At 46.5% G+C, this 13631-nt stretch overlaps 1 protein-coding gene across 1 annotated transcript in view; it reads left to right on the forward strand.

The window, feature by feature from the left end:
- Positions 1-2502: 2502 nt before the first annotated feature.
- LRRC43 (leucine rich repeat containing 43) overlaps positions 2503-13631 on the forward strand; it is a 29199-nt gene continuing 18070 nt past the window's right edge. Inside the window, exons 1-4 of the mRNA XM_038763572.1 lie at positions 2503-2583; positions 8473-8733; positions 9815-9925; positions 10655-10794. Coding sequence (XP_038619500.1) covers positions 2503-2583; positions 8473-8733; positions 9815-9925; positions 10655-10794 — 593 coding nt within the window. The remainder of the gene's footprint in view (positions 2584-8472; positions 8734-9814; positions 9926-10654; positions 10795-13631) is intronic.

Below are 13631 nucleotides of genomic sequence, written 5' to 3' on the forward strand. Positions count from 1 at the left end.
GCCACTGATTTATTTGGTTGTTTGATTGAAACCAATTTTGCTCAATATAGAGGGAAATGTCCTATAGGGGTTAGTTGGTGAAGGCTGTAGACTCTAGGTAGACTCTAGGTTGTAAACTTGTTATGAGCAGGGAACGTGTTTCCTAATTTTGTCGTAAGCTGGCTGTGGGCAGGGAATGTCACTTTATTATTGTATTGTACTTTCCCAAGCGCTTAGTACAGTGAACTGCACACAGTAAGCGCTCAATGAATACAATCGAATGAATGAGTGAATGTTGAACTAGCGTTCAGTAAATATTATTGTTTGATTGACTGAAGGCCCAACCCAGTGGGTGCTTACACTGCAAGTGTGATGTGGGATCTTAGTATGTTCCAATTCACCCATGTGCAAGGCTTCTGTGTTTCATTCTATTTATTTGATGAGTGGCTGCTCTCTTCACCAAGCTGGATTCTCCATATCCACAAGTTTGGCCAGTGCTAGAGAAGACCACGGTGAAAAGCCACCTGCAATCCTATTCTTGTCACTTTCTTTTCGCTTTGTCTCCCTGTCCAAGATGATCGTAAAGTCAGGAGTCATAACCGTTTTAGAATTTATTTTTATCTTTCTCGTCAGACATCACAGGGACATGATAAAGATCATCTCATATCTTTGCCTTTGTACACTTCCTCCCTAGAGTGATTACCAAAGAGAAAAATCCGCGGTAGGGGTCAAGTTTCCAACTGTGGTCCTTATTCCTCTCCAGCAGCAGTCAGAGCTGTGGTTGCTCATCATTCTTGCTTCGAGAAGCAGGGTGGCTCAGTGGAAAGAGCACAGGTTTTGGAGTCAGAGGTCATGGGTTCAAATCCTGCCTCTGCTGCTTGTCAGCTGTATGACTTTGGGCAAGTCACAACTTTTCTGTGCCTCAGTTATCTCATCTGTAAAGTGGAGATTAAGACTGTGAGCCCCACGTGGGACAACCTGATCACTTTGTATCCTCCCCAGCACTTAGAATAGTGCTTTGCACATAGTAAACATTTAACAAATGCCATCATTATTATTATTATTATCTTTCTCCTTTAAATGCCAGTTTGACTTGCTGCCTGGATTCAAACTGCTGGTTCATCTCCACAGAATCAGGGTTGCCCAGTAGTTTGCAGAACATATAAGCCCATCACTTACTTCAAAGTCTAGGGAAAGCAGCAATTCTTCCACAAAACCTTTCCTGGCTATCCAACCTCCACACAAGGCATTGCCAGTCTTGCTTCTCCCCAAAAATGATAGTGGAAGCTCTTGAGGTAATAGCATGACCTAGTGTAAAGAGTGAGGGCCTGGGAATCAGAGCTCCAGGGTCCCAGTTCTAGCTCTGCTACTTGCCTGCTATGTGATCTTGGGCAAATCATTTAACTTCTCTTTGCCTGTTTCCTCATTTATAAAATGGGAATTAACTACCTGTTCTCCCTCCTACTTAGATTGGGAGCCCCATGTGGGACAAGGGACTGTGTCTGACCTGATTATCTTGCACAATGCTTGGCAAGTACTAAGTGCTTAATCAATCAATCAATGGCATTTATGATGCATATACTATGTGCAGAGCACTGTACTACATGCTTGGGAAAGAACAATACACAACAGAATTAGCAGACACATTCCCAGCCCAACACGAGCTTATTTGCCCCAAATGTCACTAGTATTGATAATATGAGCTTTAATCAATCAAATATCAATGACACTGCATTATAGGCTACCTATGATGTCTAAGATCTATTTAGCAGCTCCTGACTCATTCAGTGACATTGGACTCTTCTCCTTAAGGGAATAACAATAATTATAATAATAACATTTATAATAATAATAATTATTATTATGGTATTTGTTAAGCACTTATTATGTGCTAAGCACTGTTCTAAGCACTGGGGTAGATAGAAGGTAATCAGCTTGTCCCATGTGGGGCTCACAGTCTTAATCTATTTATTTATTTATTTAGTTTACTTGTACATACCGATTCTATTTATTTTATTTTGTTAGTATGTTTGGTTTCGTTCTCTGCCTCCCCCTTTTAGACTGTGAACCCACTGTTGGGTAGGGACTCTAGTCCAGTGCTCTGCACACAGTAAGCGGCTCAGTGGAATGAGCCCGGGCTTTGGAGTCAGAGGTCCTGGGTTCGAATCCCGGCTCCACTAATTGTCAGCTGTTTGTCCTTGGGCAAGTCACTTAACTTCTCTGTGCCTCAGTTACCTCATCTGTAAAATGGGGATTGACTGTGAGCCCCACGGGAGACAACCTGATCACCTTGTAACCTCACCAGCGCTTAGAACGGTGCTTTGCACATAGTAAGCGCTTAATAAATGCCATTATTATTATTATTATTAGTAGTAGTAGTATTGATTGATTTATTGAATGAATGAATAAAATCGCGTTTCCCCGCGTGCCGCGAGAACGCGCGGACCTGAGCAGTTGCCTGGCAACCCGTCGTCTGTTCCCTAGCAACAGCGCCTGGCGCCCTCTGGCGGCGTGAGGAGGGTGATGGGGACGGTGAGCGCGGCCTTTCGGGATCATCTGCAGCAGCTGTGCCTGCACCAGTTCCCGTGTGGCACGGGCAGCTGGGTAATAATAATAATAATAATAATAATAATAATAATAATAATAATAATGGCATTTATTAAGCGCTTACTATGTGCGAAGCACTGTTCTAAGCGCTGTGGAGGTTACAAGGTGATCAGGTTGGCCCACGGGGGGCTCACAGTCTTAATCTCCATTTTTACAGATGAGGTAACTGAGGCACAGAGAAGTTAAGTGACTTGCCCAAAGTCACACAGCGGGTGCCAACGCCTCAGGAGGCCGTTCCCCCCCCCACCTCGAGTGAGAGGCCAGAGGTGCCACCGGGCCCGAAAACCCCAGAAGGGCCCAACCCTTCCCACCCCCCAGGCCGGGCCTCCCCCTCCTCCCCATCCTCTCAGGCCCAGGGCCCGAATCAATCAATCAATCAATCAATCAATCAATCAATCGTATTTATTGAGCGCTTACTGTGTGCAGAGCACTGGACTAAGCGCTTGGGAAGTCCAAGTTGGCAACATCTAGAGACAGTCCCTACCCAACAGTGGGCTCACAGTCTAAAAGGGGGAGACAGAGAACAAAACCGAACATACTAACCAAATAAAATAAATAGAATAGATGTGTACAAGTAAAATAAATAGAGTAATAAATATGTACAAACATATATACATATATACAGGTGCTGTGGGGAAGGGAAGGAAGTAAGATGGGGGGGATAAAGAGGGGGACGAGGGGGAGAGGAAGAAAGGGGCTCAGTCTGGGAAGGCCTTCTGGAGGAGGTGAGCTCTCAGTAGGGCCTTGAAGCTTCCTGGGGGCATCTGCAAGAGACAGGGAAGATTGGGGCTTCCTGAGGGTGTCTTCCTTCAGTGTGGCTCAGTGGAAAGAGGCACGGGCTTTGGAGTCAGGGGTCATGGGCTCAAATCCTGCCTCTGCCACTTGTCAGCTGTGACTTTGGCCCAATTCTGTGGGCCTCAGGTCCCTCATCTGTAAAATGGGGATTAAGACTGTGAGCCCCGCATGGGACAACCTGATCATCTTGTAACCTCCCCAGTGCTTAGAATGGTGCTTTGCACATAGTAAGCGCTTAATAAATGCCATCATTATTATTATAGAGAAGCAGCGTGGCTCAGTGGAAAGAGGCACGGGCTTTGGAGTCAGAGGTCATGGGTTCAAATCTCGCCTCTGCCACTTGTCAGCTGTGACTTTGGCCCAATTCTGTGGGCCTCAGGTCCCTCATCTGTAAAATGGGGATTAAGACTGTGAGCCCCTCATGGGACAACCTGATCATCTTATAACCTCCCCAGCGCTTAGAATGGTGCTTTGCACAGAGTAAGCGCTTAATAAATGCCATCATTATTATTATAGAGAAGCAGCGTGGCTCAATGGAAAGAGCACGGGCTTTGGAGTCAGAGGTCATGAGTTCAAATCCCAGCTCCACCAATTTCCAGCTGTGTGACCTTGGGCAAGTCACTTAGCTTCTCTGTGCCTCAGTTACCTCAACTGTAAAATGGGGATTAAGACTATGAGCCCCACATGGGACAATCTGATTACCTTGTAACCTCCCCAGCACATAGAACAGTGCTTTGCACATAGTAAGCACTTAACAAATGCCATAATTATTTATTATTTATTATTCGGAAGCTGGGCAGCCAGGGAGGCGTTCATTCATTCAGTAGTATTTATTGAATGCTTATTATGTGAAGAGCACTGTACGAAGCGCTTGGAAAGTGCAATTCAGCAATAGAGACAATCCCTGCCCACACCGGGTTTACAATCCAGAAGGAGGGAGACAGACATTAAAACAAGTAAACAGGCATCAGTATAAATAAATAGAATTATAAATATGTACATATATACACAAGTGCCGTGGGCCGGGGAGACGGGGGGTAAAGGGAGAGAGTTGGGGCGATGCGGATGGGAGGGGGAGCTGAGGAAAAGGAGGGCTTAGTCTGGGAAGGCCTCCTTCAATAGGGCTTTCAAGGGGGGAGTGTGATTGTTTGGCAGATTTGAGGAGGGAGGGCATTCCAGGCCAGAGGTAGGACGTGGGCCAGGGATCGCTGGGACAGGTGAGAATGAGGCACAGTGAAAAGGTTAGCACCAGAGGAGCGGAGTATGTGGGCTGGGCTGCAGAAGGAGAGGAGGAAAGTGAGGTAAGAAGAAGCAAGGTGATGGAGAGCTTTGAAGCCAGTAGTGAAGCTTTTGTTTGATACAGAGGTTGATAGGCAACCACGGGAGATTTTTAAGGAGAGGGGTGACGTGCCCAGAACATTTCTGTAGAAAGATAACCTGGCAGCAGAGTGAAGTATGGACTGAAGTGGGGAGAGACAGGAGGTTGGGAGGCCAGAAAGGAGACTGATGCAGTAATTCAGTTGGGATAGGATGAGGGACTGTACTAATGTGGTAGCAGCTTGAATGGAGAGGAAAGGATAGATCTTGGCAATGTTACAAAGGTGAGACTGGCAGTCTTTGGTGATGGATTGGATTTGTGGGGTGAATGAGAGAGCAGAGTCAAGGATGACACCAAGGTTGTAGGCTTGTGAGATGGGAAAGATGGTTGTGCCATCCACAGTGATAGGAAAGTCAGGGAGAGGACAGGGTTTGGGAGGGAACATAAGGAGCTCAGTCTTGGACATGTTGAGTTTTAGGTGGCAGGAAGACAGCCAAGTAGAGATGTCCCAATGGCAGGAGGAGATGCGAGCCTGGAGGGAGGGAGAGAGAACAGGGAAGGAGATAGAGATTTGGGTATCATCCGCGAAGAGATGATAGTTGAAGGCGTGGGAGCGAATGAGTTTACCAAGGGAGTGAATGTAGATGGAGAATAGAAGGGGACCGAGAATGACCCTTGAGGGACCCCCATAGTTAGGGGATGGGATGGGGAGGAGGAGCCCACGAAGGAGACTGAGAATGAACAGCCAGAACATTTTTGGGTAGGGACAATCTTTATGTTGCCAACTTGTACTTCCCAAACGCTTAGTACAGTGCTCTGCACACAGTAAACACTCAAAGACGAATGAATGAATGAATGAGAGGATGGAGTCAGTGAAGCCAAGGTTGGATGACATGTTGAGAAAAAGGGTATGGTCCACAGTATCAAAGGCAGCTGAGAAGTCGAGGAGGATTAGGATGGAGTAGAAACCGTTGGATTTGGCAAGAAGGAGGTCATTGGTGACGTTTGGTGGTTTCAGTGGAGTGGAGTGGGCGGAAGCCTGATTAGAGGTAGTCCAGGAGAGAGTTGGAGGAGAGTGAGACCTAGTGTCTAGAGCACGGGCCTGGGCATCAGAAGGACCTGGGTTCCAATCCCAGCCCCGCCACTTGTCTGCTCTGTGACCTTGAGCCAGACACTTCACTTCTCTGTGCCTCAGTTCTCTCCTATGTAGAATGGGGATTAAGAGTATGAGCCCCATGTGAGACAGGGACTGTGTTCAACCCGATTAGCTTGTAACCACCCCAGTGCTAAGTACATGCCTGGAACATAGTTAGAGCTTGACAAATTACCATTTTAAAAAAAGTACCCCTTACTATCTCCCCTTGCCTCTCAACTTCCTTCGCCTCTTTCAGCCGCACTGAGACAGGCGGGCCCCCGGAAACATATGTAGAAGTGGCTAGTCCCTGGCAAGAGGGCCCGGGGGAGGGGGAAGATAAGGGAAACTAGAGTGTCTAGAGGTACAACCAGCTCCAACTATTTACACAACTGCTCCCTTGGCCCTTTGGCCTCACAGGAGCTTATCCAGCAGGTGAGTTGACCTCTCCTGATGGGACAGAATCCTACTCTTCGCACTCCACCAGTAGTTGCCGGGGCCTGAAGAGAAGTCACCAGTTACCCCATTTTTCGCAAGATACAGCATACATACGATTTTTCTGTCTTCTCCTCCTCCCAGCAACATTACTTCTCCATTCATATTGACTCCCAAACCCATTGCCAGATGTTTAACACCCTTCTTAAATCCCCTGACACCCCCCCACCCCGCCGCACTGCCCCACTCTATTACCCCTAATGGCCTGGTCATGTACTTTACTGATAAAATTGAAGCCATCAGACATGATCTCCATAAAATCTCCTGTGCTCCTTTCTAGCCCTGCCCTCCTCCTGACCTTTCTTCGACTTTCCCCATCTTTCTCAGCACTCTCATGAGATTTCCTGCCTATGCTCAATATCCACTCCCTTCACTTGTGCCCCTAATCCCATCCCTTCACACTTTATCAAAACACTTGCCTTTTCCCTTTTCCCCTCCCTGACTGCTATCTTCAACTGTTCAGTTTCCAATGGCTTCTTCACTGGTTTCAACAAGCTCATGTATCCCCTATCATAACCCCCCCCACCCCCTTAACCTACAACTCTCTCCAGGTAACACCTCATCTCCCTCCTACCATTCTCCTCCAAACTCCTTGATCAAGTTGTCTACATCTGCTGCCTCCACTTCCTCTCTTCCAGTTCTCTCCTTGATCCCCTCCAAGCTGGCTTCTGTCCCATTTGCTCGATGGAAACTGCTCTTCCTAAGATCAACGATGGTGTCCTTTTTGCCAAATCCAAAGGCCTCTACTCTATCCTAATACTCCTCAACCTCTCAACTGCCTTCATCACTGTGGACCACCCCCTTCTCCTAGAAATATTAGCTAAACTTGACTTCACTGACACTGTACTCTCCTGGTTCTCCTCCTATCTCTCTGACCACTCCTTCTCAGTCTCTTTCACGGACTCCTCCTCTGCCTCCCACCCTCTACCTCAAGGCTTAGGTCTGAGTCCCTTTCCATTCTCCACCTACACCCACTCCCTTGGAGAACTCTTTGCTCCCATGGCTCCCAATCTCCCATGGCTTCAACTACCAATTCTATGAAGATGTTTCCCAAATCTACATCTCCATACCTGATCTCTCTCCTCTACAGTCTTGAATTTCCTCCTGCCTTCAGGATATTTCTACAAGGATATTGCACCAGCACCTCAAACATAACATGTCCAAAACAGAACTCTTCATCTTCCCATCCGAACCCTATCCTCCCCATCTTTCCTATCACTGTAGACAACAACACTATCCTCCCTGTCTCACAAGCGCATTACCTTTTCATTATCCTTGACTCATCTCTGTCATTCAACCTGATTATTTAGTCTGTCACCAAATCCTGTTGGTTGTACCTTCACAACATGGCTGAAATCCACCCATTCCCCCTTTTCTCTCAATCCAAACTGCTACTATGCCAATCCAAGCACTTATATTCTGCCTTGACTACTTAATCAGTTACCTTGCTGTCTTCCCTGCTTCCTGTCTTTCCCCACTCCAGTCCTTACTTCATTTTCCTGCCTGGATCATTTTTCTAAAAAAACATTCAGTTCATGTTTCCCCTCTCTTCAAAAACCTCTAATGATTGCTTATCCACCTCCATATCAAACAGAAAGACCTTACCACTGGCTTTAAAATACTCAGTTAACTCATCCTCACCTATCTTTCCTCAATGATTTCCTACTATAAAGCAATCTACACGCTTTGCTCCTCCAACACCAACATTCGCACTGTACCTCAATCTCCTGTCTCATCACCACTCTCCCCATTTTAAAAGCCTTAGTAAAGTCACGTTTCCTCCAAGAGGAATAATTTCTTTATAATTATTGTAAGCCCCTGGTGGGTGGGGAATATGTCTACCAACTGTTGTATTGTACTCTACCAAGCATTTAGTTCAGTGCTCTATACACAGTGAGTGCTCAGTAAATACCGTTGATTGGTTGATTATTCCCATCTAATAGCTGAGGAAACTGAGGCATCTTTCAGGGAAATGACTTGCTTGGGTCACACAGAGTGGGGGCCCAACCAGGGCTTAGAATCCAGGAGTCTGATTTCATAGACTACCTCGCGCCAATGTCTCCTTCCAGCTTCCCTCCTGCGTTTGACCGTGGTTCAGGGGGCAGGCAGGGTGAATTACAGCTGTTCCACCCCTGTTGCACTTCAGAACAAATCCCGCTTTATGTCAAGGAAGAGGAAATCCTGGAGGGTGGGGACATCAAAGGAGGAGGAGAATCGGGACCCCGGGGAGGAAAGCCTGGAGGCCCTGGTGGAACTGGTGCATAGCCCACATTCCCCCTGGGTCCTGCCTGAAGATTCCAGTGCAGAGGATCACTACCTGAGAGAGCTAGCCATCAGGAACCCTCATGTCCTCCGGGACAGCTTCTTCTTCTCCTACTTCAAGTGCCTCAGAGTTGTTGATAAGGGGGTAAGTAAAAGGGTGGAAGAAAATACCAACTCCCTGCGGACAGGGATTGGGACTAATAAAATCTATTATAAATACTTCCTGGGTGCCTGTAATAACAATAATAATAATGGTGGCATTTGTTAAGTGCTTACTATGTGCAAAGCACTGTTCTAAGCACTGGGGAGGTTACAAGGTGATCAGGTTGTCCCACATGGGGCTCACAGTCTTAATCCCCATTTTACAGATGAGGGAGCTGAGGCTCAGAGAAGTGAAGTGACTTGCCCAAAGTCACACAACTGACAAGTGGCGGAGCCAGGATTTGAACCTATGACCTCTGACTCCCAAGCCCAGGCTCGTTCCACTGAATCACGCTGCTTCTCTAGTCTCTAGTCTCTAGTCTCTTCTCTAGTCTCTGTACAGGACTCTGCATACAGTAGGGTCTTGAGAAATGCAAGTGATCGATGAGGGGATCCAAGATGGATCATAAATCATTAGTGGAATCATATGGCTTAAAAGGGGTGAAGCAATTGGCCAACCAAAGTGTGGTTATGAATTATTTCCTAGGTCCTGAATTCCTATTTTTCATTGTGCTGACTATGCTGACTACGCAGCAGAGAAAACTGCCAGCAAAGATCTCTGTGACACTTTTCTGTTTCCAGATAGCTTGCTCTCTTGCTGTGAACGGTTATTCCCATTGATTCCCGATCTATACTGGGAAAGATATCACTGGCTAAGAAAGAAGAGAAAGGACATGGCTTGTCTTTGTCTTCTGGGGAATGTTGTGAAATGTATCCAGGGAAAGGATCATATAATGTGGGAGTTGTCCCATCCCCAAGAGTTGCTTCCCTGGAAGGTACCCTCCCCATATGGGGTTTCATTTTGATGTCTTTGGGTCTGTGCTAACCAACACTTAATTTGGGGGCCTCTGAAACGATTCTTGTTGTCTAAGGCCAGACCATGCGATTCATAACCAACCGTAAGAAACGACCAAGTGGATTATAAGAGGGGTGGAAGGGAGGGAACTTCTCTACTTGGATGAGACCTTAATGTTCTTCTACTAGCTCAGGTCAGGCCATGTCTGCTACCATCCCATCTCTTCCAGGTGAAAGAAATTGACTCAAACCTGTTAAAGTTTTCCAACCTTGAAGAGTTGATACTGACCGCCAATAGAATCAGGAAAATCAATGCGGAGAATCTGCCTCAGACTCTCAAGGTAAAGGAGCCCCTGCAGTGAATGCAGGCATCGAGTCCTGTCCGATGGAGTTACTGAGACTCAGTCCTCGGTCCCCAAAATGACTGTGAGCCCATTGGGTAGGGATTGTCTCTATTTGTTGCTGAATTGTAATAATAATAATGTTAGTATTTGTTAAACACTTACTATGTGCCAAGCACTGTTCTAAGCGCTGGGGTAGATACAAGGTAATCAGGTTGTCCCATGTGGGGCTCACAGTCTTCATCCCCATTTTACAGATGAAGGAACTGAGACCCAAAGAAGTTTAGTGACTTGCCAAAAGTCACACAGCTGACAAGTGGCAGAGCCAGGATTTGAACCCATGACCTCTGACTCCAAAGCCTGGGCTCTTTCCACTGAGCCATGCTGCTTTCCAAGCGCTTAGTACAGTGCTCTGCACACAGTAAGCACTCAATGAATACGATTGAATGAATGAATGAATGAATGAGTCTGTAGCCTCCTCCCCAACAGCATTTGCTTTTGAAGACCTTTTTTTTAATGGTATTTGTTAAGCGCTTACTATGCGCCAAGCGCCAAACTAAACATTGGTTTAGGTACAAGCTTCTTGTAGGAGCTGAGCTCTGTGAACCTTCCACCCAGTCTGTGACTGCCACCGACTCCCAACCATTCCGGAGCTCAATCCGGAGTCCCCCAAGCCTGCTCCTGTGTTTTATTTTCTCTCCTTCCAGTTCTGTGCTCTTTCTATTTCAGGTGCTGGAACTGTATGGCAATGAGATCACTGATACAGAAGGCCTGTGCTCCCACCCACCGCCCAAACTCCAGCATTTAGGTCTTGGAAGCAACAGGTTATTTGGCTCCTTGGAAACAATATATTTCTCAGCCAACTTCTGGTAAATAAAAATAATAATGATAATAATAATAGTATTTAAGTGCTAGAGTAGATACAATACAATCAGACCAAACACTGACTAAGGGGTAAGGAGAACAGTTTTTTGTTTTTTTTAATGGTATTTGTTAAGTGCTTTTTCTGTGCCTGGAATTGTACTAAACTTTGGAGTAGATACAAGATAATCAGGCCGGACACAGTCCCTGTCCCACATAGGGCTCACAGTCTTAATCTCCATTTAACGGATGAGGGAACTGAGGCACAGAGAAGTGAAGTGACTTGCACGACATCACAAAGCAGGCAAGTGGCAGAGCCAGAATTAGAATCCAGGTCTCCTGACTCCCAAGCCTATGCTCTTTTCACTAGGTCTTGGTAATTTGGGAATTATAGGTGGTGGCAAAAAGGGAAAAAGTTCAAGGTTTGAGGTTGGGGTAGGTGGATCATGGTCCTGTGAGTGATAATTTTTTGATTCATGATTAGCTTCTGACTTCAAACTTGTGGGACCTCTGACTGTGAAAGAGCTGCTCTCTCCAGCCAACTGTTGGCTTTTTGCACGAGGTTGCTAAAATTACCTTTGTTTTGTTCAACAACATTAAAGTCTTTTTTTTATAACGCACTATGCACTGAATACTATATCCTTTACAAGTGTAATCCTTTTCCCTTTTCTTTGTCTTTGGACTCCTGGACATGGGAGAAGGAAACTATGCAGTTTATTAATCAGGGAGTGGGAGGGAGGACTCTTGGGTGGGATTTCAGCAGGTCTTTGGAGAGGGGAAGAGCTTGGGGGATTGGGTAGGGACTGTCTCTATGTGTTGCCAACTTGTACTTCCCAAGCGCTTAGTACAGTGCTCTGCACACAGTAAGCGCTCAATAAATATGATTGATGATGAGGAAGGATGTAAGCTGAGAGTCAGAGGCAGGGGAATAGAGAGAAGGTGAGTGGAAGAGGACCAAAATGTGTGCCCTGGGGTGAAGTGATAGGAGAGAGTAGATGATAAGATGGAGAGATCTAATGGAATGACTTAAAGCAAAGTCAAGAGTTCCTGTTGGATGCAGAGAATGTGTAAACATTGAAGGTTTTTGAGGAGGGGAGAGACGTTTGCCAGAAGATATTTTGGAAGGGTGATCTGGGGTGCAGAGTGAAGTATAGACTGGAGAGGGGAGAAGTAGTAATAGGAGCAAAAGCATTTTTTAAGCACTTCCCACGTGCAGAGCACTGTACTAAGCACTGGGAAAGAATATACAGGTGAGAATTAGACTCAGTTCCTGGCCCTGTGGAGGTTCAAAATCTAAATAAGTTGTAGGTAGGGATAGCGTGGTGGCTGTTTGGGTAGAGAGGAAGCGCTGGATCCGAGAAATGTTGTGGAGGAAAAACCGACAGGAGTTTAAGTTGAAAGAGTTGAAAAGCAGCATGGCCTAATGGCTAGAACAAGGGCCTGGAAGTCCAAAGGACCTGGGCTCTAATCCCAGCTCCGTCACTTGTCTGCTGTGTGACCTTGGGCAGGTAGTGATTTATCTGTGCCCATTACCTCCTCTGTAAAATGGGGATTAAGACTGTGAGCTCCATGTGGGACACAGACTGTGTCCAAGTGGATTAACTTGTAGAGAGGCAGCGTGGCTCAGTGGAAAGAGCCCGGGCTTTGGAGTCAGAGGTCATGGGTTCAAATCCCGGCTCTGCCAATTGTCAGCTGTGTGACTTTGGGCAAGTCACTTCACTTCTCTGGGCCTCAGTTCCCTCATCTGTAAAATGGGGATTAAGACTGTGAGCCCCCTGTGGGACAACCTAATCACCTTGTAACCTCCCCAGCGCTTAGAACAGTGCTTTGCACATGGTAAGCATTTAATAAATGCCATCATTATTATTATTATTATAATCTACCCCAGCACTTAATGCACTGCCTGGCACAACACGGGATGGGACAGGGAAGGCCAGAGTCCTGAGGGAAAGATGGGAAAAGGGAGGCGAGGGAGCCCGTTAGCAAGCGTGGAAAGGGCACAGGACTGGGAGTCCTAGTCTTGGCTCTGCCACTTGTCAGATGTGTGAACATGGGCAAACCGCTTAACTTCCCTGTGCCTCTGTTACCTCATCTGTAAAATGGGGATGAAGACTATGAGCCCCACGTGGGACAACCTGATTACCTTGTATCTATCCCAGGGCTTAGAACAGTGCTTGGCACATAGTAAGTGCTTAACAAATACCAACATTATTATTATTATTATTAACAAATACCATTTTTAAAAAAGCGAGGAGTCAAGTGGGAAGTAAAGTGGCCTAGGGGAAAGATTGTGGGCCTAGGAGGACCTGGGTTCTAAGTCACTTAATTTTTCTGTGCCTCAGTTACCTCATCTGTAAAATGGGGATTGAATCCTCCTCCCTCCAACTTAGGCTGTGAGCTCTTTATGCAACAGGGACCGTATTCAACCTAATTGTTTTTGTACCTTCCCCATTGGTTAGTACAGTGCCTGGCACTTAGTGCTTAACAAATACCATACCATGATGCCAAGGTTGTGGGTTTTGGAGATAGGGAGGATCCCTTCACCACTCTTGTACCACTAACCCACAGCCCTGGATCACTGCCACTGTACTCCTCCTTTGCTCTTATGCTCGAGCTGCTGAACGCTGCTGGCGAAAGTCTAAACACCAAGCCAACCTCGTTCACTTCGTTTATCCTTTCCTGACTTAACTCTGCCCTCTCCTCTGCCAGGCAAAAGTATTTCTCCTCCCTTATTGACACCCATGCCCATCATCCCCATCAGCTCTTCCGTATATTCAAGTCCCTTCTCAGGCCCCCTGTTCCTCCCCCTCCTCCATCCCTCACCCCCAACGATCTGGCCTCCTAC

This window comes from Tachyglossus aculeatus, chromosome 21 (genome assembly GCF_015852505.1).
Source record: "Tachyglossus aculeatus isolate mTacAcu1 chromosome 21, mTacAcu1.pri, whole genome shotgun sequence".
Lineage (NCBI taxonomy): Eukaryota > Metazoa > Chordata > Mammalia > Monotremata > Tachyglossidae > Tachyglossus > Tachyglossus aculeatus.